The following is a 27,312-nucleotide window of genomic DNA, read 5'->3' on the forward strand; positions in this document are numbered from 1 at the left end:
TCCTCCCCTAGATCTCTCAGAGGAATATTGGGATCTGGGTTGCAGAGATTATTATGTGGGGACCCCATAAGAAAATTCCCTTTGGAAACATAAAATCAACCTTTTGCTGTTCTGTTTGGAATACGTTGCATCATTTCCCTTCAGTATTTTAGCAATACTAAAAAAAATAAAGATAAGATCAGTACTTTATTCAGCTGATTGCTGATAGCACAGGTTTTCTGTTTATTTTTTTGCGTTTCATGCTTGCTCATAAATAGAGCCACGTGGAGCAAGCAATGATAAGAGTACTGATTTATAGCAGCCAGTTGGCAGTCTGGAAATCAGGGAAAAGCTACTGTCACCATACTTTTTCCCTGAGGGAGGACAAGCAGCTAGAGTACCTAGTTTGGATGAATCTTATCCCGGTCAGTAAGCAGAATCATTCACAACTACTAGCACACAGAGAAATTCCTAGAGTGTACATTTGCTAGATTACTTCAAAACTGACAGCTGTGGAGATAGCAAAGATACTGGTGTGCATAGGCACAGGAGAACAAGCCCCAAATTGGTGGATGAATTACAGCTGTGTAGATGTTTTATCAAGGAGGCAGGAATGCATCAAACAGATATTTGAGGGAAAAGGACTTACAGCCCTGATTCATGAAAATATCCCTATTCTGGACCATATTGCTTAAATCTGTTAACAGATGGTTGAAACAGTTCAAATAAAAAAATTCTTTGTAAAAAATGACAGCCAGAATTAAAGACCATTTTTTGACAAAATTGCCCTAAATGACATACTCTTTTCAATGTCATGCAGTGAGTCTGCAGCATTAGAAACAGAAATTCCTGGCTTCTACGCTCAAACTTCTAAACAATTCTCATTTGGCCAGCTGATGCAAAGTGGAATAGCACCATGAAAGTCAGTTTATACCAGCTGAGGATCTGGTCTATTTTACAGTTAGTACCTGTCCCTATGGTGTTGGTATTATTCCAGCTCTGGTCTGCTTGCGTCAAGTCCAGAGAAAATTGCTCCTCTAGCTCTCTTTCTAGAGAGAGAGATTATGACATCAGTTTCACTCCCCATTCCATACCTGTCATCTTGACTCTTCCTTTATTCTGTCCATGAAAGCAGGTCCTGGAGTCAGACTGGAGAGAAAGGGCAACATTTTTAATGTTGGCACTTCAGGGTATGAATTAGAGAAGAGAACATCTTGACAGTGGTCTTTTTCCCTTCCCTTCACTTGATGCTGCAGGAAGTTGTCCCTGTTAACTGGTGGCCAGGCACTAGCTGGGATTTAATTAATCAGAAGAAGTATACGCTGAGTTGGTCTAACCTGGAAACCTCCTTGCTTTAGCTGATATGATAAGAGCTTCACTGAACTCGTCTTGAACTAGAACCTGCCCTATATATCTTAGTGAACACAGCATGGATACATTTTAAAGATAGATATCGAGGGGGGTTGGCTAGGAGAAGCTGGACACTTGTTGCTTTTGTAAAACAACTTGTCTGCTATAGAGGGGCTCAAATTGGAAGACTGAATCCAAACCTTCTCTAATACTGAGAACATTCAGAGTCAGATCTCATACTTGAATTTCATGGCCTGGCCCCATTTTAGTTGCCTGTATTATTTTCAAAGAGTAAAAGTCACATTCTACTCTGGGTCTTGACTGACAGACTGTGTCAGTCCCAGTACCCTACACTGAAGTTATGGCATAGGTGAGACCTGGAAAGTATAAGGAATATATTTAAACACATGAAACAAGCAAGGGCTTTTGGAACAATAAGTGTTAAGTGGGTTTCCTGAGGAATCCCTGGGGAGTGGTTAATGTAAATTCCACTACACCAGTTATGCAAAAACCTAGTCCTTTCAAACTATGCCCTGAGGAGTGGGCCATCAATTGGTGATTACCTGTTCTCAGAGACTGGAGATCAAAGGCCCAAGCTGTATAAAGCAGCAGCTGAACCTTCCAGTTGGGGTTCTGGTGCCTGATCTAAAAACTGATATGAACATGTAACCAAGGGGGCAAAGCCAGCTGTGAAGTTTGTGAGACTGACCCCTACCAGAACCCTAAACTGGAATTAGGGTGACCACTAAGTTATTTATATGCATGTAGGTACATTTATTCTTTTGACTATGTTCTCTCTGTAATGCGTTTTACCTTAACAATAAACGTGCTTGCTTAGAAATAGCTGTGTGGTGACTTGCAACTACTGGCAATGCAGGCTTTGTCTATGGTTCAGGCACTACCATGGCACAGCCACAGCGCAGCATCTGTGCCGCTGTAGCATCTAGTATAGATATTTACTACAGCAATAGAAGAGGATTTTTTCCATTGCAGTAACAAACCCGCCTCTCTCAGAGGTGTTAGCTAGAAGTGGTTAATGTAAAAATTCTGCCTTTTCAAGCTACACCCTGAGTGGGCCATCAACTGGTGATTATCTGTTCCCAGAGACTGGTGATCAAAGGCCCAACCTGTTAAAGAAACAGCTGAACTGTCCAACTCGGGTTCTGGTGCCTGATCTAAAAATTGACATGAACTTGTAACCAAGGGGACAAACCCAGCTATGGGGTTTGATAGACTGACCTTTACCAGAGCCCTGAGGATGACCTCTGGTAAGCTTTTAGTATGTATGTAAGTTCATTTATTGTTTTATGTATGTTTTCTCTGTAAGGGCCGGTAACATTTTCCCTGTGTGACCCCATCTTCAGATGTATTGTTTCCCATGATTCCAGATAGCATGGAGAATGCCATTTAAAAATGGTATCCTCCATTCTATGTGACCTTGCATGCACCATATGTGCAAGGTTACATCACACAGAAGATGCCATTTTGCTTGACAAAATGGCATACTCTGTGCAGCATGAACTCACACATTTGGTGCATGCAAGGTCACACTGTATGGATGATACCATTTTGTAGAACAAAATAGCATCCTCTGTGTGGCTTGACCTCACACATATGGTGTGTGCAATGTCACGCTGTGGGGAGGAACTTATTTTGTAAAATGGCATCCTCTGTACACGCAGGACTGCCACAACCCCATCTGCTGATAGCACTACTCCACTGTGACCCACAATTTGGGAACCACTGCAATATAGGCTATATCTACATTACAGATGCTACAGCAGCTACTGCTATGGTGCTACAGCTGTGCCACAGTGCACATCATCATAGATACTCAATGAATTTTTCACACCCATGAGTGATGTAGCAAGGTCTACTTAAATTTTAGGTATAGACAAACCACACTGTTGATAGCCCTTAGAGAGAAAGCAAACACAAGCACTGGCTGTTAGGCAGACTGACTTTCTGGGGATATCACAATGTAAGGCAGGGAGCCGTGCAGCCTCAAAACCCCGTCAGAAGGAAGTGGGACAAGGATCTTTACCCAGAGACACGTAATGACAGGAGACTTGAGACCTGACTGTTTTCCATGGAGGAGAGGGGAGACAGAAATAGTTACCATGAAGGTTTGACAGAAGTTTCTTCTCATTGGAGAATGAGAGTTGGTAGATGTGAGGTAATGGGATTTAGGAAAGGTAAAAGGATAGAAGTCAGAGAGGTCAGGGAGGAGATGGGGAGGATCAGGAAAGGTGGAGGGGACTGAAGTCAGGGAAGATAAGTGACTGGGTACAGAAAAGCTGAATGGGTGAGGATGGACTGGAGAGAAGCAGGTGGGAACAGATTTCAGGAAAGGGGTGTGTGAGTAGGAGGGCTTGGGAGAGATAATTTAAATGGAGATGAGGTCAGGAGTGAGTGAGTAGTATAGGCTTGACATCTTCCATCACCATATAATTTTGACACGTTTCCAAACCCTCACCATGCCCCATAGTCAAGAGAGAACCCATGTTAGTGACTTTCCTTTAGTCCCCCCTCCTAATTTCTCCAATGAGCACTCTGAATCCCTAGGAAGTTCCCTCCCACCCTTTCCAGGGCTATTAGAGATCATTTTTGACCACATGCACATTTATGGTGCTGGTGTTCTTCTACTGCTTTTACTCCAATCCCTTAAACATTCTTACATGCAACTTATCTGTGATTAGTCTCTGTACAACTCAATGTTTGAATCCTTCAGGATCTCCTGGTCATGGTCCAGAGTGCAAAACAAATCTTGAATCAGCAGTCTGCTCTCATGTTTCTCCTCCGCACTGTCCTTGTGATCTCACTCATCAGCAGTTACCCCCATGGCCTCACTCCCATGCATGGGCGGTGGGTGAAGCTTTCATTTGAGAAGGCTAGTTCCCCACCTTGCATCTTCTGCCTGTGGTCCTCCCCACACTCCACCCCTGCTCCACCACAGGTCCCATCCCCACCCTAATTGGCCCACTTACCTGCCATGTATATCTCCCTCCTCGCTTTCCTCCCCCTCCCTGCTCACTTCCCCCCACTCAGCACATGCAAACCCCCTTCCAGCCAAATCCCTGAAACCAAGCAAATGACATTTGAAGAAAACTCCACTTTTCTGCAATTTCTTTCTAAAGAAAATGGAGCATGTTTTCCACTGTGTGCCAGATTGTGTTTGTGAAGACTGGACATGCAGAAAGTAGCTAATTAAAAGCACTAAATTTGTGAATAAGTTGTGTCAGTCACAGATGTTTTGAAACCCTGATAAATGACATGCAGGAATCCTGCAAAATGGCCTTTTCAAGTGTCCCACCCCCATCTCATTGATCCTGGGGAACATACAATGGCAAGCAGCAGTTAAAGCTCATAGACTCATAGACTCATAGGGCAGAAGGGACCAATCTGATCATCTAGTCTGACCTCCTGCACAAGGCAGGCCACAGAACCCCACCCATCCAATTTTATAACAACCCCTACCCCAGGACCGAGTTATTGAAATCCTCAAAATTGGTTTGAAGACCTCAAGCTGCAGAGAAACCACCAGCAAGCGACCCGTGCCCCACGCTGCAGGGGAAGGCGAAAAACCTCCAGGGCCCCTGCCAATCCGCCCTGGAGGAAAATTCCTTCCCGACCCCAAATATAGCGATCAGCTAAACCCTGAGCATGTGGGCAAGAGTCACCAGCCAGCACCCAAGGAATTCTCTGCAGTAACTCAGTTCCCATCCCATCCAACATCTCCCCGCAGACCATTGAGCAGACCTATCTGGTGGTAATCCAAGATCAATTGCCCAAATTAACGATCCTATCATAACATCCCCTCCATATACTTATCAAGCTTAGTCTTAAAGCCAGGAAAGTCTTTTGCCCCCACTACTTCCCTCGGAAGGCTGTTCCAGAACTTCACTCCCCTAATGGTTAGAAACCTTCGTCTAATTTCAAGTCTAAACTTCCTAATATCCAGTTTATACCCATTCGTCCTCGTGCCTACATTAGTACTAAACTTAAATAATTCCTCTCCCTCCCTAACGTTAACCCCCCTGATATATTTATATAGAGCAAGCATATCCCCCCACAGCCTTCTTTTGGCCAGGCTAAACAAGCCAAGCTCTTTGAGTCTCCTTTCATAAGGCAGTTTTTCCATTCCTCGGATCATCCTTGTAGCCCGTCTCTGAACCTGTTCCAGTTTGAATTCATCCTTCTTGAACATGGGACACCAGAACTGCACACAGTATTCCAAATGGGGTCTCACCAACGCCTTGTATAACGGTACTAACACCTCCTTATCCTTGCAGGAAATACCCCGCCTGATGCATCCCAAAATCGCATTTGCTTTTTTAACAGCCGTATCACATTGGCGACTCATAGTCATCCTGCTATCAACCAGTACCCCAAGGTCTTTCTCCTCCTCCGTCGCTTCCAACTGATGCGCCCCCAACATATATCCAAAATTCTTATTATTAATTCCTAAATGCATAACCTTGCACTTTTCACTATTGTATTTCATTCTATTTCTATTACTCCAGTTTACAAGGTGGTTCAGATCTTCCTGAATAGTATCCCTGTCCTTCTCCGTGTTAGCAATACCCCCCAGCTTCGTGTCATCCGCAAACTTTATTAGCACATTCCTGCTCTTTGTGCCAAGGTCAGTAATAAAAAGGTTAAATAAGATCGGTCCCAAAACCGATCCTTGAGGGACTCCACTAGTGACCTCCTTCCAGCCTGACAATTCACCTTTCAATACGACCCTCTGGAGTCTCCCCTTTAACCAGTTCCTTATCCACCTTACAACTTTCATATTCATTCCCATCTTTTCCAATTTGACTAACAGTTCCCTGCGCGGAACCGTGTCGAACGCCTTACTGAAATCTAGGTAAATTATATCTACCGCATTTCCTTTATCTAAGTAATCCGTCATCTTCTCAAAGAAGGAGATCAGATTGGTTTGACACGATCTACCTTTAGTAAATCCGTGTTGCAATTCGTCCCAATTACCGTTGACCTCTATGTCCTTAACTACTTTCTCCCTTAAAATTTTTTCCAAGACCTTACATACTACAGACGTCAAGCTAACAGGCCTATAATTACCCGGATCACTTTTATTCCCTTTCTTAAAAATAGGAACTACATTAGCAATCCTCCAAGAGACAGAAATCTCTGTCTTCCTTTCTTCACACGCGAAAACAAGGTGTCAAGTCTCACTCTGAGCTGGCATCTGCACCGTGACAGGAAGAAAATGGCTGGAATCAGACTGAAAGCTGCCATCTCATTTTCACTTCTTCACACAAACAAAGCTTGAGCTTCCTACGTTCATTGTTTCAACAGCAATAAGCACCTCAGGAAATAAATAAGAACTGCCAAGAGGAGTGGCGGCTACAGCTAGACATTAATCCTGGCAGTAAAATAAAGGCTGGCTGCTACTTTAACAACAATAATAGCTACTCACAGAAACAAGAAAACAAAAAGTCCCACTGAGGCAGCATGGTGGTGCCAGCTTTATGTACCAGATTCTATATCCCCAGGGATGAAAGAACTAAATCCCCAGGTAGCCCCATTCTCGTGAGAAACTGGCAGATGCAATCTCCCATCCACTGAAAACAGTTGAGTCTCTTATTCTCTGTCTCCTCTCCACCACCGCGTCCCTCCTGCCCCGCCCCGTCTCTTCCTTCCACACTCCTCTCCCCTGAGGCCACCACCGCTCACGCTCTCCGCCCCTCCCCGCGAGCAGCAGCTCAGCTGGGAGAACAAATGAGGGGGGCGCAAGGAGGAACCCCATGGAGCAAGCAGGTGGGAGGCTGAGCAGAGAGGCGGGACTGGGGCTGAACGCAAGTGGCGAGCAGAGGAGTGTAATTTTTTTGGATGGCCATTTCATTAACTTGAGAAAGAGAAATATATATTTTAATATGAAGGAAAATTTTGTTCACCTTGTACATGAGGGAAAAATATTTTTGCATGAGGGAGAAACTTTTTTTGTTTAGAATAAGAGAAAAATTTTCCTTTACATGAGGGGAAAATATTATGTAAAAGAAAAATTATGGAGAAACAATTGTTTAACTCTGGAAGATTTTTTAGCACAGAATATTATTTTTAACATGAGGAGGAAAACATTTTTAACACAAGGGGGGACATTATTTTTAATACACCAGAAAAAATTGTTTTATATGATGGAAATGTTTTAACTGATGGAATTTTTTATATGATGGGAAAATATTTTTGACATGGTAGAAAATATTTTTTCTTTTACATAAATAAAATATAAATTAATCTTATTTTTTGTATAGTTTTTTGAAAAATAAAATTTGTTTTTAATGCAGAAAGTATTGTTTCAAAGAAATTGTATTTGTTTTTCAGTTTTTATAAAGAATTTATTTTTGTATTTTTTAAACATACTTTTGTCCTATGGCTTCTAACAAAAATCAACTTTATATCTAAATATATATCCATTTATTTTTATTCCAAATGTTATTTTTTTCAAATAGAAAAATAGGGTCTTTTTGCAAAAACTATCTTTTGCAAAAAAGTATGAGTTATCTTTTTCTTTAATTTTTGATTGTGTACACACTGAATTTTTTCAAAAAAATATTTGTCCTATTTTTTTTTAATGCAGAAATAGATTTCCTCTGGGGCTATCTCCTAGGAACAGCTGATCTATAGGGCAAAGGGAGAACTTTGGGATCCAAGTTACTTGACAATCACCTCCAAGGAGTAAAGTGATGGTCCTTCTCTATGTATACCATACAGTGCCATGTCTATCAGCATCTTCATCAGAGGTGGGGATGCTCCTCCCTAAAAGTGTTTCTAAGCCTCACAGATGTTGGGGTGGATCCCAGTCATTCCCAAAAGGGGTAAGTTTTATCCAGAGAAGAATCCCAGAGAAGAGTGACAAATTACTGCATTCAACCAATTGTCCTAGTGCAGTTATCAGACCTCATTGGTAGCAGCTGAGGAAGTAGATGTTAGTGTAACAATGGCTTTCATATCTTCTAGTAGTGTCTTGCCTTCTGTTTCAACAAAGCATTCAATTTAGCTGTAAAGTCCCAGCTAGTGTAGTCTCCTCCTTTGGGTAACTGCCAGCCAGAAACACGCCAGCAGCCAACTTCACCCACAGTACCAACTTCCTTGGGAATACATTGTGCATCAAAGTCATTAGCTGCTCTCACAAATATAGACACTCTGTTTGTTGGGGGGTCACCTCACCAACTGTAAATTATGGTATTCCTGAAGATTTTCATGGTTCCCAACTCCAGATAGATAGTAGCATCCTCAGTGTCTATGAGCACCTTAGCTGGTATAAGGGCTTGGTTGGGTTTACAAAGAACAATTAGCTCACAATGCTTCTTTAAAGTCCAGCATGGCTCAGACAAATAATCAGAACTTCAATAACATCAAAATTAGATATGATTGATTTCTTGTTTCAGAAGTTGAGGTGGCAGAGGGAGTCCAGCAGTGCCTCCAAAATGTAATCCCTCTCCCCTTTCCTTCCTGAGCTACTCGGGAGCAGGTAACAGTCACCGGGTGTCCCAGGCACCTGATGTTGTCGACAGCAAAGGATATCCTCGGTATCCGAATGCTAATGTTGGATAGGTCAGAATCCTGAAGCCACCTCGCAGCCTTATAAGGAAATTAATCTTGGAGACTTTCCCAGGAGTACTGACTTTTGTATAGAATTAGTACCAGCCCAAACAATACATCAAAAAGCAATTCATTTTACCTCAACAATTTCACAATGTTGTATTAAAATGAAACATGATGACCTTGGGCATCTTGGGTTGGATAAGACCTATGGGCATGTATGAGCCAGATTCTGCTGGCTATGGATGAAGATTGATGGGGAGCAGTATTGTAAGACTTGTGCCCAGTATACACAGTGGAAGACTCTACCCACAAGAGCTGTTCCGCTGTTTCATCTTCACAGTGATGGCCCTGTGGATTTAGTTGATATGGATTTTCCTCACAATTGAATCCAATAGCAGAAATATTTGTATTAGTTGTAACTGACCATTTCACAAGGTAGGCACGGGTATTTCCAACTACAGACCAAAAAGCCTGCTACTGTTGCTAAAACTCTTTGGGAAAACTACTGTGTGCATTATGGGCAACCCAAGTGGATGCACTCCACTGAAAGACAGGACTTCAAGAGCAGATTAATTCAGGAACTTGTAACTATGATAAGTGTAAAAAAAATCCAAAATCTAGGACAATACCCTATCATCCATAGGGAGATCCATGGCCTGAATATTTGAATTGGACCTTGCTTAATATGTTGGCAACCTTAAATCTCAAACAGAACTCTAGATGGAGCCAGCATGTTAGCCATCTTGTGCATGCTGACAACTGTGCATGAAATGAGGCCACTGGGTATTCTTCAGGGCCAGTGCAAGGATATTTTGTGCCCTAGGTGAAACTTCCACCTTGTGCCTCCCCACACATCCGTTGATTGAGGGGCAAATCCCAATGAGCCTTTATAGACCCCTGGGGCCAGCCTGCTCAGGGGCTGCTCCCCAGACCAAGTTCCCCCCTCCCTGTCCCATGAACTCCCCTGGAGGGTGCAACAGCCCCCCTGGGAGCCCTCCCCACCCCACCCCACCCCAGCAGCCCCTAGTGCAAGTCCACTCACTGGCTTTACCAGGCTTGGGCCGCTGCAGCAGCTCAGCAGGGAGGGCTGCAGCAGATGCATGTGGGCGGCAGCCCCCGTGGGCTCCCCAGCTCCCCACTCGCCGCGCTCAGGGTCTGCGGCTCCTGGGAGTGTGAGCCACCGCTGCCCCTCCCAGAGCAGGCTCAGGGCCCCACACCCCTGCAGCAGTGGCAGCTTGCATGTCCCGGAGCCACAGAGCCCAAGCACGGTGAGGGGGGAGCCAGGGGGCGCACGGGGGTCGGTGCCCGCATGCATCTGCTGCAGCCGGCAGGAACCCTGAGGGGGTGCTGGGCTCCAGCCTGGGCAGGAGGGGTGGGAAGCGGCTGCTCTCACTAGCATCACCGCTGCCTTTGCAGGGCTGCTGCCCTCCTGTGCCATGTCGGCTCCTCCATGGCTGGGGCTCACTGCCCCCACAGCCAACGCTCTGGCTCCTCCCTGATGAGCCAGGGCACTGCTTTTTGGCACCCCCAACCACTTGGCATCCTATGTGATCACCTAGTTCACTTAGTGGTTGCACCAGCGCTGTCTGTATATCTTAATGTTTGGACAAGAAGACCTAACTGCAACAACCTGAACCCTTGGTCAGGGGGCAATATCTGCAACAACACTGACCTTAGTACCAGATGCCTTACCTCACCTCCCCAACCCTAAGTTAGGTGGCCCTACCTGACACCACCCTAAGCCTAGCAAAGGGGGAAATATCTCCCACAGCCTGAAGCCTAGCACGGAGTGCCCTACCTCCCCTTACCCTAACCCCTAGTCCTAACCTAACTCAACAAAGGGATCCCTAGTTTTCCCAACTCTAACCCTAGAAAGGGGGGCCCTACCTGCCGCAACCATCACCCTATATCAGTGGGCCCTATCTGGTATGACTCTAACCCTAGCACTGGTGCCCTACTTCCCTTATCCCTATCCTGAAATCAGGAAGCTGCACCTGCCACAACCCTAACCCTGGCAAGGGCATCCCTACCTACCTCAGCCCTAACCCTAGCTTAAGGGGCCTGTAAATGTGTGGACTCACCCCCACGGCACCTCCTGCTGGTGACTTCAGGGAATTAGTTCGATTCCAGCTACAGAGCACCCTCTGCAGGCTGGTGATCCTCCTGTCCTCTGCTGGCCCCAGGCCCCTCCCTGGACCTCAGTGCCCCTTTAACTGGGTCTCCCCCCCTCCCAGGGGAACCCCACCCCACTATCCCCACTTTGCCTCAGTATTGACTACTGCCCAGTCATTGTCTAGCCCCACACCCTGGGGCAGACTGCAGTATCAGCCACTCATCATAGGCAAAGGGGTTTTGGCCTGGCTGCCTTTACCCACCCTCCGGCTGCCCCTCTGCAAGCCCCATACCTTGGAGACTCATTAGAATTAGGCCCTGCAGCCTGGGGAAGTTGCTGGCCTAGGGCTTCCCAGTTCCTAAGGCTTTTCCCCAGCCCTGCCTTCCTCTAGGTCCCCTGGGCGAGTGCGTGCGTGCCTGCGTGCGTGCGTGCGTGCGTGCGTGCGTGCCTGCCTGCCTGCCTGCCCGCCCGCCCGCCCAGCCAGCCAGCCAGCCAGCCCCTCCCTCTCTCTCTCAGGTCAGAGAGAATCCTTCTGCTTCTGGCTCCCCTGGCCTTCTTATACAGCCTGTGGCTCAGTTTGGGGCGTGGCCCCTAGCTGCAGTTACTCCCTCCATCAGCCCAGGCTTCTGGCTCCAGCTACGGCCCCTTGCCAGGGCTGTTTTAACCCCTTTTCTCCCGGAGCAGGAGTCCACCCTGCTACAGGGCCCTACCACCCACAACACTAAACCTAGCAAGCCGGTCCCTAGCTGTCAAAACCATAACCCTATGTCCAGGTGCCATATCTCCCACAACATTAACCCTAGTACCAGGTACCTTACCTCCCTTAACCCTAATTCAAGGGGACCTACTTGCCCCCAACCCTAACCCCAGAACATCAGATCCTTCCTAAACTTAAGTATGGGGCCCTTTTTGCCACAACCCTCAAGCTAGCACCAGATGCTCTACCTCTCCTAACCCCAACCTTATGTGATGGGGCCCTACCTTCCCCAACTGTAACCTTAGCACAGAGGACCCTTCCTAACCCAACCTTATCCCTAACTGAGGGCACTCTACCTGCCACAGCCCCCATCATAGTAATGGGTTCACTACCTCCCCTAACCCTAAGTTAGGGGACCCTACCTGCCATAACCCTAGCCCTCAGTCAGGGCCCTTTCAGTGTGCCAGACCCCCTTAAGTCTCACTCTTTCACTGAGTAAGCCACTCAGCTTCACCACCTTCTTGGATCGGAACTCCGGCACACCTACTTCACATCCTAAGCTCCCTTCAGTGAGTCCACCTGAGGTGGGCATCTGAGGGAGACCAGTACCCCCAAAGGGAGCAATACATGCATACCCCGACCTTCTCAATCTGCAATGACTCTCAGCCAGTGTTGTAAAAGCAGTAGGGTTTATTAGATGTCTGGAACGTAGCATAGGAAGTCTTTGACTAGCATAAATACCAGAAAGTTATAGCATGGTCCATTCTGATTAGTCCAAAGCCCCTCTGATTAGTCCCCCTTGGCTCCCCCTCTGTCCCAATTTCCAGGTGAGTTACACCGGGCCCCTCCTCAGTCTTTTGTTGTCTAGCTGGTCAAACTCGGCTGGCTTCCTGCAGAGGGGTGGGCCATTCATGTCATCAGTTGCTAGGTACCAAATGCCCCAGTCATTTATTTGCCATTGTCTTCATGGAACCTCCATTGACCTGTGCCCCAAACCTGAGGCAACTTTGCCATAGCCGGCCCAAGCATAAACAGCCTTTTCCAATCACCTAGCTAACCATGCAGCACATAGAGGAAACTGAGGTATCCACAATATTCATAAAGTACTACAGAAAAATCCCACTATATCACATCACTTCCCCCATCACATCTCTTCCCCCTTGAGACTGAACTGAGAGAAGTCACTTTACCCAGTGACCTTGGGATGTTCGAACCCACCAATGTTACCCATAGGTGCCACAGCATATTCCCCAGTTCCTTGGCAGTTGTTCTATCAGGCACATCCATGATCCTTTTAGCACCCTACTAATCCAGGGCACTTACTGTTTCCAACACCCAGCTCAGAGCAGTTTCACATCCTCCTTTAGGACTGGCCTCTGCAATGGCATTCGCAAGGTGCCCATGAGGAGCTCTCATGCAGCCCCCAGCCCTTTTGCCACCCCAAAACCTTTGGGATTGAAACCAGGCTGGGATCCTGCCACTGTCTCCTCCCCTTTGTGTGCCAAGGAGTGAGGAGCACAGTGACCCCACATTCCTCCATGTGTCAGCCGTCTTGTCTGCAGCCTGGGGTGTCCTTACCCTTGGTTGGAACAGTGGTCCGGTGAGCACTGGTTCTTAACCCAGTCACATTTCTGGTGCTCTGGTATCCCAGCACCTGCCGAGGGATGCAGGGTGCTCCTGCACATTGGCAGGTCCCCTCTGGAGTTGTGTCCCAACCCCAGTGCTGTGTACATGCAAGGAGCCCATCTCCTATCCTGGGGTGAACCTGTTGCCCTCACCCTAGGACAGAGTCACCTCCCAGCCCCCCTTCCTAGAGGTTTGTGATTGGGGGTCTCGTGAAGAAAACACACCATACCACGCTGAGTAGGTCTGTCTGTTACAAGCAGCAATCTTCCAGCTGCTTCTCCCTTCCCTGAGCCTATCTCACCACTAGACAAGGCAAGCATTTTTAGCAATCGTCTTGCCCTGCCAGAGTCACTGTTTCCCAATGCTCAGTTACCACTGTGCTCAGTTCTGCCTTTGCTTTCCCAGTGAGGGTGTAGTAGGCAGTGAGGGCTGGCTGCCTTGATGACAGCATCAAAGTCAGTGTGAGTCATCTCCTGTGTGAAGATGGGCAGGGACCATCCCTCTGTCCCATTCAGCTACAGGTATCTGGTTACAGACAGGAGTTCTGTGCTGTTACCAGCCTTGTTACTAGCCACGGGAACCCCCCCTCCTCCCTGCCAGCCTGCCTATTTGCATGTTCACTGAAGACCTGCATTCTCAACCTGCTAGTTTCCTGGATTCAAATCCTCAGCTGTTACAGGCCCAGGGACTGGATCCTGTCTTAAACTGACACATGCAGTGCAATTGTAACCATGTCAGTCCCAGGATATTAGACAGATAAGGTGGGACCCTCACCAACAGAAGTTGGTCCAATAAAAGATATCACCTTACCCACCTTGTCTCTTTAATGTGATGCAGCCATTTCCCAAAAGGACATCAAAGCTAATGTCCTGGAGAACCTCAACTATCAGCCACCCTGCTCCTTCCTATCTCTGCACAGGGATCTGAGTCATAAGCAGGGCAAATGGCTTCACATTTGGACCTTTTACCCGAATTACCCAGCCCTTCCGCATTTGATGGGGTTGTACCACACAAGACCTGACAAGGTCTCTACGAGAATCTCTCCACCCCATGAATGTCTTCCCATTAACCTTCTGCTCCACTGGAGATCAGATGGTCTGAGCCTGGCAGAGTTCAACAGGACGTGTATATTGATGCCTGGAGTGGGAGCCCCTCTGGGCTGACACTCATGGCTGGCCTGGGCCAGCTGACTCATGCTCATGAGGTTCAGGCTGTGGGGCTGTTTCATTGCTGCGCAGACTTCCAGACTTGGGGTGGAGCCCAGGCTCTAGAGCCCTGCAGGATGGGAGGGTGCCAGAGCTCAAGCTGCAGCTTGAGCCCAGTATACACAGCAGTGCAGCAGCCCCACAGCCCAAGCCCCACAAGAAGGAGTTGGCAGGCATGGGCCAGCCATGGGTTTTTCTTTGCTGTGTAGACATACCCTTAGAGCTTGGCTACACTTGCACGTTAGAGCGCATTAAAGCAGCCCAGTGCGCTCTAACTCACAATGTACCCACACTGGCAAGGCCCGTAGAGTGCTCCGATTCCGCGGCTAGAGCGCTCCTGGTACTCCCTCTCGGTGAGTGGAATAATATGTATTGCACTCCTGCTGGAGCCCTGTGGGTCCAGTGTGGACACCCTGGTCTGTTAATGCGCTCTGATCAGTCTCCAGAAGTGTCCGACAATGCCTGTTCTAACCACTCTGGTCATTACTTTGAACTCTACTGCCCTGCCCTCAGGTGACCAACCGCCAGACCCGCCCCTTAAATTCTCTGGGAATTTTGAAAATCCCCTTCCTGTTTGCTCAGCCAGGTGTGGAGTGCTCTCAGCGCATCTTTCCAGGTGACCATGCCTCCACACGCCAGGAGAGCCCCAGTATGAAGCAGTGGCGTGGCGCTGGACCTCATCAGTGTTTAGGGGGAGGAAACTGTCCAGTCCCAGCTATGCTCCAGCCATAGGAATTATGATACCTTTGGGCAGATATCAAGGGACATGATGGAAAGGCCATGATCGAGACGCACTGCAGTGCAGGGTTAAAGTGAAGGAGCTGCGAAGTGCCTACTGCAAAGCCCGTGAGGCCAACAGCTGCTCCGGTGCTGCCCCCGCGACCTGTTGTTTCTACAAAGAGCCGGACACGATACTTAGGGGCAACTCCACCTCCAGTTCGAGTACCACCGTGGACCCTTCAGAGTCCAGTTCAACAAGGCAGGAGGAGGAGGAGGAAAGTGGGAGTGAGGGTGCTGAGGAGGAGGAAGACACCCCAGAATCCCTAGATGCAGGCAGCCAAGAGATGTTTTCAAGCCAGGAGGAAGGTAGCCAGTTGCAGCAGCCACTTCTTGGGGAAGGACAAACACCAGAGGAGGTTCCTGATAAGCAGCTTTTATTTTGGAAAGAAAGTTATTCAGTGCGGGCTCTTGGAGCGAAGAGGGTTAGGGCTGTATGCATGCCTAGATGCAGAATAGGGCATTGATGTGCTCTCTCACATCATGGTAATCAGCCTCAGTGATCTCTTCAAAGGTCTCATCCAGAACTTGGGCAATGCTTGTGGTCCTTGTCCCAGTCAGGCTAACATGTCCATGCCACAGTGCCATGAGGGGCAAGGCGACCATTACTGCACATAGGCAAGCCACATTGTAGTAGAAGACCCACCCTTGCTTCTCAGATCACTCTCAGCAGCAAGATATCTTCCAGGATGAACTCCTATTGAAAATGTGGGGACAGTGTTCAGTGTAGGTACCCCCTGAAGCTGTTGGCTGTCCCTAAGGCACAGAAACCCAGGGGACAGTACAGACCTGAAACAATCAGTCCCCCTTGCCCTGTGCTTACTCACCATTTTGGGGCTCCTGTGGGTTATGTGCGTTTGCTTTGGGATGGGCAAATTATGCTATTGTGTAGACTGTGCTTGGCCTCCTTAAGTATGGGGAAAACATTGCTCTGTCTAATGTGAACAATGCTGCCTCTGTTAAGTGTTGCATTTTGCCTTTACAAATGCAACCTTGAGATCTCAGCCATCTGCCTTATCACCAGCCAAGAGGCTGCAAAGAATCAGGAAAAGACCACACAGAAGCAAAGAAGACATGCTGCATGAAGTAATGCAGCAGTCACTTAATGAGAATCTAAAAGTGCAGGAGTGGAGAGAGAGAGAAAGGAGAATCCGCCAGCAGAATGAGAAGCACCGGCACAAAAGCGCGGTTCTCTGACAGCAAAGCATAGAGCGGCTGATAAGCATCATGGAGCACCAGGCAGACTCTATCCAGGTGCTCGTAGCCATGCAGGAGGAGCACTACCATGCCTCCCCACCCCTCTGCAGCCCTTGTCCCAAAACTCTCTCCCTTGTGCCCCCATGTCATCTCCAACCCACTTTCCCCAACATCCGGGTTCTTACCACCACCAGCTGCCTCCAACACCAGTAGCTTCACCACCAGCCCTGCAAACTAGGACCCTTACTCACTGCATTCAACCCCCATCACCATGCAGTATAGCCATCCAGAAGTGCAGCAGTCATTGCACAGCACTCCAGCCAGGAAGACTGAGTATGATAACAGGACATATGCAAATCTGTGATTGTACCATTCACCACCCCACCCCCCTGCCCTTTCTGTTTCCCAGGCAGTTGTGTTTCTTTTCAATAAATGAATTTTCTTTTCAATAAATGGATATTTTGGCTTTGGAAACATTCTTTATTATTGTGTAAAGTAAAAGATACCTTAGGCCAGGAAAGCAACAGGCACTGCAAGTCAGCATAGCAAACACAGATTTCTACTAACATTGGAGCCACTGCACTTCACTCCTGTGCAGGGCGCCAAACATTACTGGTGGCTTTCAGCCTCAAATTTCTCCCTCAAGGCATCCCTAATCCTTGCAGCCTTGCGCTGGGCTCCTCTAATAGCCCTGCTCTCTGGCTGTGCAAATTCAGCCTCCAGGTGTTGAACCTCTGAGTTCCATGTCTGAGTGAATCTTTCACCCTTCCCTTCACAAATGTTATGGAGGGTACAGCACACGGATATATATGTCACGGCTCCCTGTGTAGGGTTTCATGAGCCATGGCATTAAAGAGTAAATGGGGTCTCCAAGGATCACAGTGGGCATTTTGACTTCCCCTACGGTGATCTTCTGGTCTGGGGAAAAAGTCCTGGCTTGCAGTTTCCTGAACAGGCCAGTGTTCTGAAAGATGCGTGCATCATGCACCTTTCTGAGCCAGCTTGCATTAATGTCAATGAAACGCCCATGGTAATCCACAAGCGCCTGGAGAACCATAGAGAAATACCTCTTCCGATTAACATACTCGGAGGCTAGGTGGAATTGCGAATTCAAATATGCATCCCATTTATCGCCCCTCCACAGTTAGGGAAACTCATTTGTGCAAAGCCAGCCACAACATCATGCATGCTACCCAGAGTAATGGTTCTTCTGAGTAGGATGTGATTAATGGCCCTGCAAACTTGCATCGACATGATTCCAACGGTCGACTTTCCCACTCCAAATTGGTTAGCAACCAATTGGCAGCTGTCAGGAGTTGCCAGCTTCCAGATTGCAATAGCCACATGCTTCTTCACCCTCAGGGCAGCTCTCAATCTTGTGTCCTCGTGTCGCAGGATGGGAGCAAGCTCCTCACACGGTCCCACGAAAGTGGCTTTTCTCATCCGAAAGTTCTGCAGACACTGCTCATCATCCCAGACTTGCATGACGATGTGATCCCAACACTCAGTGCTTGTTTCCCGAGCCCAAAAGCAGCGTTCCACGGTGGTGAGCATGTCTGTTACTGCCACAAACAATCTTGTGTCATATGCATTGCTCGAGTCGATATCATTGTCGGAGTCCTCACTGTCAGTTTGAATGTTTAGGAGTAACTCGACTGTCAAACATGACATGCTGGCGAGACTCGTCAGCATATTCCTCAGCAGTTCGGGCTCCATTCCCGCAGACCAAAAAGGGATGACAGAGCGTGCAGCACAAAAAACGTTGAAAGATGGTGCCAAATGTGGACAGAAGCAGAGGGATTGCTCGGATGCGAAGTGATGCATCACGGGGCGTAGGGACAGGACCCAGAATGCCCCACAACCCTCGCCCCTTTCCCACAAGCCACAGCACCAGAATGGGAAAAGGTGCTCTGTGGGATAGCTGACAATAATGCACCGCTCCCAATGCAGCGGCAAGTGCTGCAAATGTGGCCACGCCAGTGTGCTTGCAGCTGTCAGTGTGGACAGACTGCAGCACTTTCCCTACTGCACTCTCTGAAGGCTAGTTTAACTCAAAGCGCTCTACAGCTGCAAGTGTAGCCATGCCCTTAGTCACCAGCACTGGTGTCCCCAAGGAGCTGGCTGTGTGACTGCTTTCCTCTGAAAGTTCACTCATGTAGTTCACTCTGAAGCCTGAGTCACAAGCTGCCATTCTGGTTGGACAATGTAGGACACAGCCTCTCTGTCCCAGAAAAACCTTATTTCAGCAAGCTTTGGGCATTCTGCTCACTTATATTCTGTCCATCTGCAGATATTACATCTCAGTTCTCTGAGTCCCATTGAACAGCTTTGGCTTTCCCCAAGTTCCACTTCTGGGATACCACCATGGAGTGAGTCTCCTTCCCCGGCCCCATGCTTAGGCCAGTCCCCTTTGGGTCTCTTTTCATACCAGAACCTGTTGTCCACAAATTCATCTGCCAACCAGCCTGCATTATGCAAATCCACAGGCTTGCTGTCCACTAATCACATTTAAAGGTCCTGAGGACAGATTTCATAAAGTTTCTCCAACCCAACCTGGTTATACAAATCCTCCAGGGTAGTGACCCTTGCTCCCTTACACCATCTGTGGAAATATTCGTCTATCACCATGGTGAATTCCATGTAGGTCACATCTCAAGTCTTTTGCACCCCCTGAAAACTTTTCCTATAAGCCTCAGGGATCAGCTCCAATGTAAGCAGTAAAGCCTTTTTGAACAGCTCACAGTCTCCGCTATCAATGGCTGTAAGTCTCTGGCTTTGAGATCACGTAAGGGGGTGAGCCAGAAGAGCTGGTCTATAAGGTAAACCTGGTTCAAATTGCAAGCCTTGTCAAAGGAAGTAAGGTAGGCATCCATATCCCCTGTGCTTAAACTAGGGTAGCAATTTGGTATCTAGGTTCTCTGTGGAATTAGCATGCCGTGTCTTTCCCCACTTACCCCTTGGTAGGTCCTCTTGCCCCATAGCTTCTCCATCTCCAGTTCATGATTTTTCTGCTTCTCCTGCTATTCTTCCATGTGTTTTTGCTGCTTTTCATAGTCCTCTATCTCCTTTGCTCTCATCTCCAAGTCCCATTGCTTCAAATCTGTTGACAGGGAGCCAGGTCGTGAAGACCCCCCTTGCTGGATGGGGAGCAGGGTCTTGTGGATGCCCTGCTGCTGCCTCGGCTGCTCTCGAACCTTCTTGACTCCCCATTTGGGATTAAAACCTGCTTCTTGAACTTGTCATCTCTGCCCAGCTGCGTAATGAGTTGCTCTTTGTTGAGCTTCACAATGCTTAGCCCTTCTTCTCTGCACAGGCTTGCTATGTGCTTCATAGGAAATTGGTTACATGCCATGTTCTTGCTGCTTCCTTTAACTACCCAGCCATCCTCTTGTGTATTCAGGAACCATCCTCAGCTACCACGTGTCATGGATCCACTGGTCCGATGCTAGAACAGCTTACAAACAGTTCTTGGGAGGATTCCTTCAGTGTGCCAGAGCCTGTAAGGTCACAATCTTTCACTAGGGGAAAGCCATTCAGCCTCACTACCTCATTGCACTGAACCTGTAAACCACCAGCAACTCTACTACACATCCTGAGCTCCCTTCAGCAAGTCTACCTGAAATGGGCACCTGAGCGAGCAATGCACCCTCGCAAACTTCACCATCTGCAGTGAGTCTCAGCCAGTGTTGTAAAAGCAGAAGTGCTTATTAAATGTCTGGAAAACAGCGTAAAAAGTCCTTGGTTAGCATAGAGAACAGGAAATTACAACATGGTCCATTCTGATTAGTCCAGAACTCCAGCCAAGTGGTGTCCCTCTTTGGCTCCCTCCTCTATCCCTCTGTGCCCCTTCGTTCAAATTTCCAGGTGAGTGACACTGGCCCCTCTTCAGTCCTTTCTTCCCAGCTGGTCAAACTTGTCTGGCTTCCTCTGGCGGGGTGGGCTATTTGTGGTCTTTAGTTGCTAGGTACCAAATGGATTTGACATTGTCTTCATGGACCCTCCATTAACCTGGACCCCAAAGCCGAGGCAACTTGTTGCCATTCTCACCTTTGTCATAGCCTGCCCAAGAGCAAACAGCCTTTTCCCACCATCTAGTTAACAATGCAGTACATAGGGGAAACTGAGGCACACAGTATTCATACAACATATTACAGGCTTGCAGTTTGTGGGGGGGAATGCAGTTCCCTGCCCACCAAACTATAACCATGTTAAAAAGTGGGTGGGCCACTTTTAAAAGTGGAGGGGGGCCAGAGTACCCCTAACCCTCCCAGTACCAGCACCCCTTCCCAGATACCAAACCCAAAGTCAGGGGACCCTACCCACCATAACCCTAACCCTAGCAAGGGTGTGTGATGGAATAGGAATTTTCTGTAAATATTTTTAGGAATACTGTGCATGCCTCAGTTTCCCCATATACTGCATTGTCACCTAGGGGTGGAAAGGGGCTGTTAGCTCTCTGCAAAGGCCCAGCGATACAGGAGTGAGCTGTCTTGGGTTTGAGGCCCAGGTCAATGGTGAGTCCTTGAAGACAATAGCAAATCCAATCACTGGAACGTTCAGTACCTAGCAACTTACAATCATGGATGGCCCACCCCACCACAGGCAGCCAGGTGCATTTGACCAGCTAGACAACAAAGGACTGAGGAGGGGCCAAGTGAAACTGGCCCAGGAAGTTGAACAAAGAGGACTCAGAGATTGAGTAAGAGTCAAGTGGGGACTCATAACCAGAATGGACCATGCTGCCACTTTCTTTTCTCATTGCTCACCAAGGTCTTTCTATGCTGTTTTCCAGACATCTGATAAACCCTCATGTTATTACAATGCTGGCTGAGAGTCGCTACAGATGCTGAATATGGGGGTGCACTGCTTTCTTTGGGGGTATTAGTCTCCCTCAGGTGAAGTGAGCTTAGGTTGTGAAGCAGGGATGCCAAAGGCTCCAAGGTTTGGTCCAAGGAGGTGGTGAAGCTGAGTGAAAGAGTGAGACCCTAACAGAGTGTGGCATGCTGAGGAGGTCCTCTCCAGGACTGTTGCAAAGCTGTTCCAGAGCACTGGACATGTGGATCCGTGACAAAGAGTAGCTACCTTCCACAATCTTAACCCTAGCACCAGGTGCCCTACCTCCCCTAACACTAATGCTAAGTCATGGGGCCCCACCTTCCAGAATCCTAACCCTAGCACAGGGTACCCTACATCCTATCATCCTAACCCAAAGTCAGCAGGCCTTCCTGCAACTACCTTAACCCTAACAAGGGAACTCTAGGTACCCCAAACCTAACCATTAGTGGGACATATCTGCTACAAACCTAACATGAACAAGGGTGCTCCACCTCTCCTAACCTGAACCCTAAGAGGGCCCTACCTGCCCCAACCCTAAGCCTAGCACTGGTTGTCCTTTCTCCCCTAAACCTAGCCCTAACTTAGGGTGCCCTACCTGCTACAACCCCAATCATAGCAAAGGGAGCCCTACTTGCCCCAGTCCTAACCCTCCTCATCTAATGTCCCATATCCAACTGTCAGTCAGCTAAGAATAAGAGCTGTGTGACAGTGCGTGCGGAAACACCAAGTCACTAAGTACTAGAATGGGGAAAAGAGATGAAAACTAAAAAGCCCTTATAGTGATGGGGAGGAAATCCCATCACCGTTTCTTTAAAGCCTGAGGCCAGGAGCTTTGCAGAGAGGACATGGCAAGGTTCTCCTCACCCAGCCAGTTGGGGGGAGGCTTAAGGAAGGGGATCAGCATATATGCTGCCTCTTTCCTCATACCAGGGGCAGACACCCACCACGGCAGGAGAAGCTGCCTGCTGAACCCTCTGAGGACTAACTGGAGAAAAGGAGCCTGTGTGATCTTTGGGAGACTAATAAGAGGTTCTGTCACCAACTGCTCTGTAACTAGGGTTGCCAACCCTCCTGCTTTTGCTAGGAGTCTCTTGGAATCATGCTCTATCTCACAAAGAGTACTCCAGCCAAACCAGGAGATTTTTGGCACTAACAATCTGGGGCACCAGCAGAGCTAAGGCAGGCTCCCTTACATGCTTTGGCTTTGTGCTGCTCCTGGAAGTGGCCAGCACTGTTCCTGGGGGCAGGGAGGGAGGGACAGAGGGTCTGCACGCTGCCCCCACCTGCAGCACCAACTCTAAAGCTACCATGGGCTGGGAACTGCGGCCAATGGGAGCTGTAGGGGTGATGCCTCTGTTGAGCGGTGACCAGAGACCCCCTGGCCTCCCGACCTAGGAGCTGTTGCCAGAGGGATGTGCCACTAGTTTTTGGGAGCTGTCCAAGGTAAGTGCTGACCCCCTGATCTCCTCCTGTACCCCAACCCCCTGCCCTAGCCTTCAGCCTGCATTTAAACTCCCTCCCAGAGTCTGCACCCCAACCCCTGCCCCAGCCCAGAGCCTGCACTGCACACCCAAACTCCCTCCCAGAGCCCAACCCTACACCCCCTCCAATACCCAAACTCCCTCCCAAGCCTGACCCCAAATCCTCTCCCACACCCCAACTTCCTGCCCCAGCCTAGAGCCCTCACCCAAACTCCCTCCCTGAGCCTGATCCCATACCCCTCCTGTACCCCAATCCCCTGCCCCAGCCAGGTGAAAGGGAGTGAAGGTGGCGGGACAGGGGTCTTTGGGTTTGCTCAATTAGACAGTTGGCAACCTGTAACTTTGGGGTGTCTTGGTGCTGGGCAGCTATAGTTCAGATCCCTCACGCCAGCAGCCAGCCCACAAGTATAAGGTCTCATCTTGGTTCTCACCTGCTGAGTCACTACTTGTGACACCCTCCAGTTCCAAGTCTCCCCAAATCTGTCCTCCCTGAGTTCTTACTTACCAGATACTTGGACTGTTCCCATCAGGTCTGTCATCCCTAGGCACCCAGAATTCAGTTCACTTTGCCATTCACAGACTGCATACCAGAAACCTGCTTGGGATAAAAATTTAAAAGGTTGATATAATAAAAAAGGTTTATTTAATAGAAAACCCACAGATTCAAAGATGACATAGGAAGGGAAAGAAAATACCTACAAGTTACACAGAAAATAAACAGAGAGACACAACCTCAGGCTTTACACTTCCATATTAGATAAAAATCCCTTGTCTAACACAAGTTACCTCTTGTCTTTGAACAGTTTCCCAGCGTACCACCCAGCTACACGGGTGGACCCAGCATTCATAGGCAGCTTCTTGCCCAGAGACTGTCCCTAAGTTTCTGGGTGAAAACCCCAGTTTCAAGCCTCTTTTTTAAAAGGCTTTTTCCTTCCCTCCCCTCCCACCTTTCTCTGCTGCTGCATGATGACCACTCATTATTCAGATGGGAGAAATTCCCTTTTAACTTGATGGCTCAGTGTTTTCCATTAACTCTACTGGCCCATCATTGTCTTTTCCTGGACTGCACAATGGATAGTTAATTGGAGCCAGTTTTGTGTACATACTGGGCTTGGGAGATGTTCCTCTCTGCTGTAAAGTGTAGTTGAAGTTGTAGTAAAGGTTATAAGCACAGTTTTCTGCATGCATAAAGACAAATTCATAACCACAGTCTATATACATAGCTCATAATGACCATCAAGTTTATAATATTAAGGCTTTCATAAAATACCTTAATTGATCTACGTTATAGTGCAATAATACAGAGTGCAATCAGTTGGTTCAACAGCTCATTTTGGGGGTTTAAACCTCAGGGTGCCTGAAGCATGATTGTCACAGAGCCACCTGGAGAAGAAGCTAGCTAAGGTCCTACAATGCAATTCCAAGGAGGAGAGCTGAGAACTCCTGTTTTCATAGTGACCATTTGAAGGTACAGCCCAAGGGAGCTGGGTGTCTGTTGAACAGGGGCAAGAAAACCAACCTTGATTCTTATGTCAACCCAGAGAGGGCGAGAACTGGGGCAACAAATGAAGTGATTTACACTTTGTAGAGTATCAGAGGGGTAGCCGTGTTAGTCTGGATCTGTAAAAGCAGCAAAGAGTCCTGTGGCACCTTATAAACTAATAGACGTTTTGGAGCATAAGCTTTCGTGGGTGAATACCCACTTCATCCGATGCATGTCATGCATCTGACGAAGTGGTTATTCACCCACGAAAGCTCATGCTCCAAAACGTCTATTAGTCTGTAAGGTGCCACAGGACTCTTTGCTGCTTTTACACTTTGTAGAAAGTCTCAATAATTCAGATGTCACAAAGAGGTTGCATGTTTTGAACACGGTTAGTTGGGGTAATTGAAAGAACCCAAGCATAATGATGATGAGTGGTTCTTTCAGTTACCCCAGTTGCAGAACCATGAGGGGTGACAGGGTGGCATGCTGGGGGGCAGCACCCTATGACACAGAAAAGTTGATATGGAATTCAGTTGGTAAAGAACTAAAGGATAGGACTATAACTAATGTCAGTCAAGATGGTTTTACTGGAAAAAAGATCTTGTCTGACAGAGCTAATTTTATTCTTTCATCAGATTGCAAGTTTGATTGAGAAAGGAAACTGTGTAGATGTAACAAATTTAGACTTTTGTAAAGCATTTTACTTAGTACTGCATGGCATTCTGATTAAAAAATTGGTACTAAACAATATCAATGGAGCACACATTCAATGGATTAAGAACTAGCTGACAGATCTCAAAAAGTAGTTTTCAATGGGGAATCGTCATTGAATGGAAATGCTTCTACTGGGATTCCACAGGGAACAATATTAAGCTTGATGCTGTTCAATATTTTCATCAATGATCTGGAAGTAAATATAAATTCACCACTGATAAAATTTGCAGCTACAAATTGCCAGAGTGGTAAATTATGATGAGGACAGGACAGTCACGCAGAGCAACCTGGATCACTTGTTAAGATGGACCCATTCAAACAAAATGTGTTTTAATACAGCCAAATAAAAAGTTATATCTGTAGGAAGAAAAAATGTAGGCCATACTTATGGATAGGGGGACTGTATCCTGGACAGCAGTGACTGAGAAAGATTTAGGAGTCATAGGGGACAAACAATGGAACACGATCTCCCAATGTGATGCTGTGGCAAAAAGAACTAATGACATTCTTGGATGTACAAACAGGGGAGTAATGTATAGGAGGAGGGAGGTGATTTTACCTCTGTATATGGGATTGGAGAGTCTAATACTGGAATGCTGCATCCAGTTCTGGTGATTGTATTTCAAAAAGGATGTTGAAAAACTGAAGAGGCTACAGAGAAGAGCCACAAAAATGATTTGCAGACTGGAGAAAATGCCGTAATGTGAGAAAGCGTGGGTATGCTTCCAGTGTGGGTAGACAGACACACTAGCTCTGCTCATGCTAGTATGCTAAAAATAGCAGTATAGCTGCAGCCACTCAGGTGGTGGCTTGGGCTAGCTGCCCACAAAGAGTCACTCCAAGCCCCCTGGTTATGTGCTTAGGGGGCTAATCTGTGCTTCTGTGGCCACCATGCTGCTATTTTCAGTGCACCAGCTTGAGCAGAGCTAACACATGTCCATCTACCACAACTTCCAGCTGCAGTGTAGACATTCCCTTCAAGAGCTCAACTGGTTTATCAGAAAGAATATCGATGTGGCTTGGTTAAGGTGTATAGGTACTTTCACAGGAAGAAAATACTCAGTGCTAAAGGGCTATTTAATCTAGCAGAGAAAAGCAGAACAGGAACTTATGGGTTGAAGCTGAAGCCAGAAAAATTCAAATTAGAAATAAGGCACAAATTGTTAACAGCGAGGGTGATTAACCATTGCAACAAATTACGAAGAGAAGTGGTGGATTCTCCCTCTCTTGATATCTTCAAATCAGGAATGGATGCCTTTCAGGAAGGTGTGCTATAGTTATACAAGTTATTGGGCTCAACACAGGGAGAACTGGGTGACATTTGATGGCCTGTGATATGCAGGAGATCAGACTAGATAATCTGATGGTCCCTTCTGATCTTAAACTCCCTGAATCAACCAGTAAAATCCAACCTGGAGCCATTGTCCTAGAAGTGAAAAGCCCATGTCCCATTCTCTAGCCCGCTAAGCCAGCCCATCCTGTTTCCTGCCCTCCAACCTGGGGCAGTATTAGAACAGTGTTGTAGAGATGAAAGGTTTCATGTACCATTTTTAACCCTTAATAGCTGAGGAAAAGTTACATACATTCGGAAATTTCCCACAACATCCCTTTTCTGTTGAGTCAGTCAAGGGGGCTATAGCTCTGAAGGGGAAAGTAGAAACTGGGGGATGTATAGTTGAACTTGGCCATTTAAGACACAATTCCCTGTGAATATTTCCATTTCACTTGGGCATGATCTCTGTCCTGTATCTGCAGTGAATAAGAACTGCACTCACTGCAGAGCTGGGAGAATGAGAGGTAAAATGCACAGCCTTTCCTGAGCCCATTGCCCAGGCATGTGGAATTACCAAAGAGGGTGGAACTTACCGCAGCTGGAGATTTAACAACACATTGTCAAAGCACTCAGTTAAACATTAAATACATTGCTTTAACCCAGCCCTACCAAGGTGCACCCCTCAGCTGAATCTAATTAGGTGGGGCTTTTTCTTTCTGGGTGCTTGCTGCTTACTCCATCTGTACAATTGTGTGTCCTCCATGCGGGCCAAGGAGCTGCAGGAGCAGAGGAGGAGGAACCCAGAACTGGTCCTAGGTGGCTGTATCTGCCCTAAATTTCCAGGAAAGGAGGAATCACATAAGAGAAGTCTAGCAGGCAATTTTCACAGACTAGAGTTAAGACTCACCAGTTATACCAAGAAACAATACAAATTACCAAGAGTTCTTATTACATTTACTTATGATCATCCATTCTTAATTCATTAAAACCTAACACATTTATCATG

The 27,312-nt window shown here is 47.5% G+C and overlaps 1 protein-coding gene across 1 annotated transcript in view; it reads right to left on the minus strand.

Annotated features, from left to right (window-relative positions):
• Positions 1–27,312, minus strand: part of VAMP1 (vesicle associated membrane protein 1) — a 92,979-nt gene that overhangs the window by 11,009 nt on the left and 54,658 nt on the right. The window contains exons 5-6 of the mRNA XM_030535357.1: positions 23,339–23,431; positions 1,074–1,128 (exon numbers count right to left, since the gene is read on the minus strand). Coding sequence (XP_030391217.1) covers positions 1,124–1,128; positions 23,339–23,431 — 98 coding nt within the window. The 3' untranslated portion in view covers positions 1,074–1,123. The remainder of the gene's footprint in view (positions 1–1,073; positions 1,129–23,338; positions 23,432–27,312) is intronic.

Source organism: Gopherus evgoodei, chromosome 1 (genome assembly GCF_007399415.2).
Source record: "Gopherus evgoodei ecotype Sinaloan lineage chromosome 1, rGopEvg1_v1.p, whole genome shotgun sequence".
NCBI classification, from domain to species: domain Eukaryota; kingdom Metazoa; phylum Chordata; order Testudines; family Testudinidae; genus Gopherus; species Gopherus evgoodei.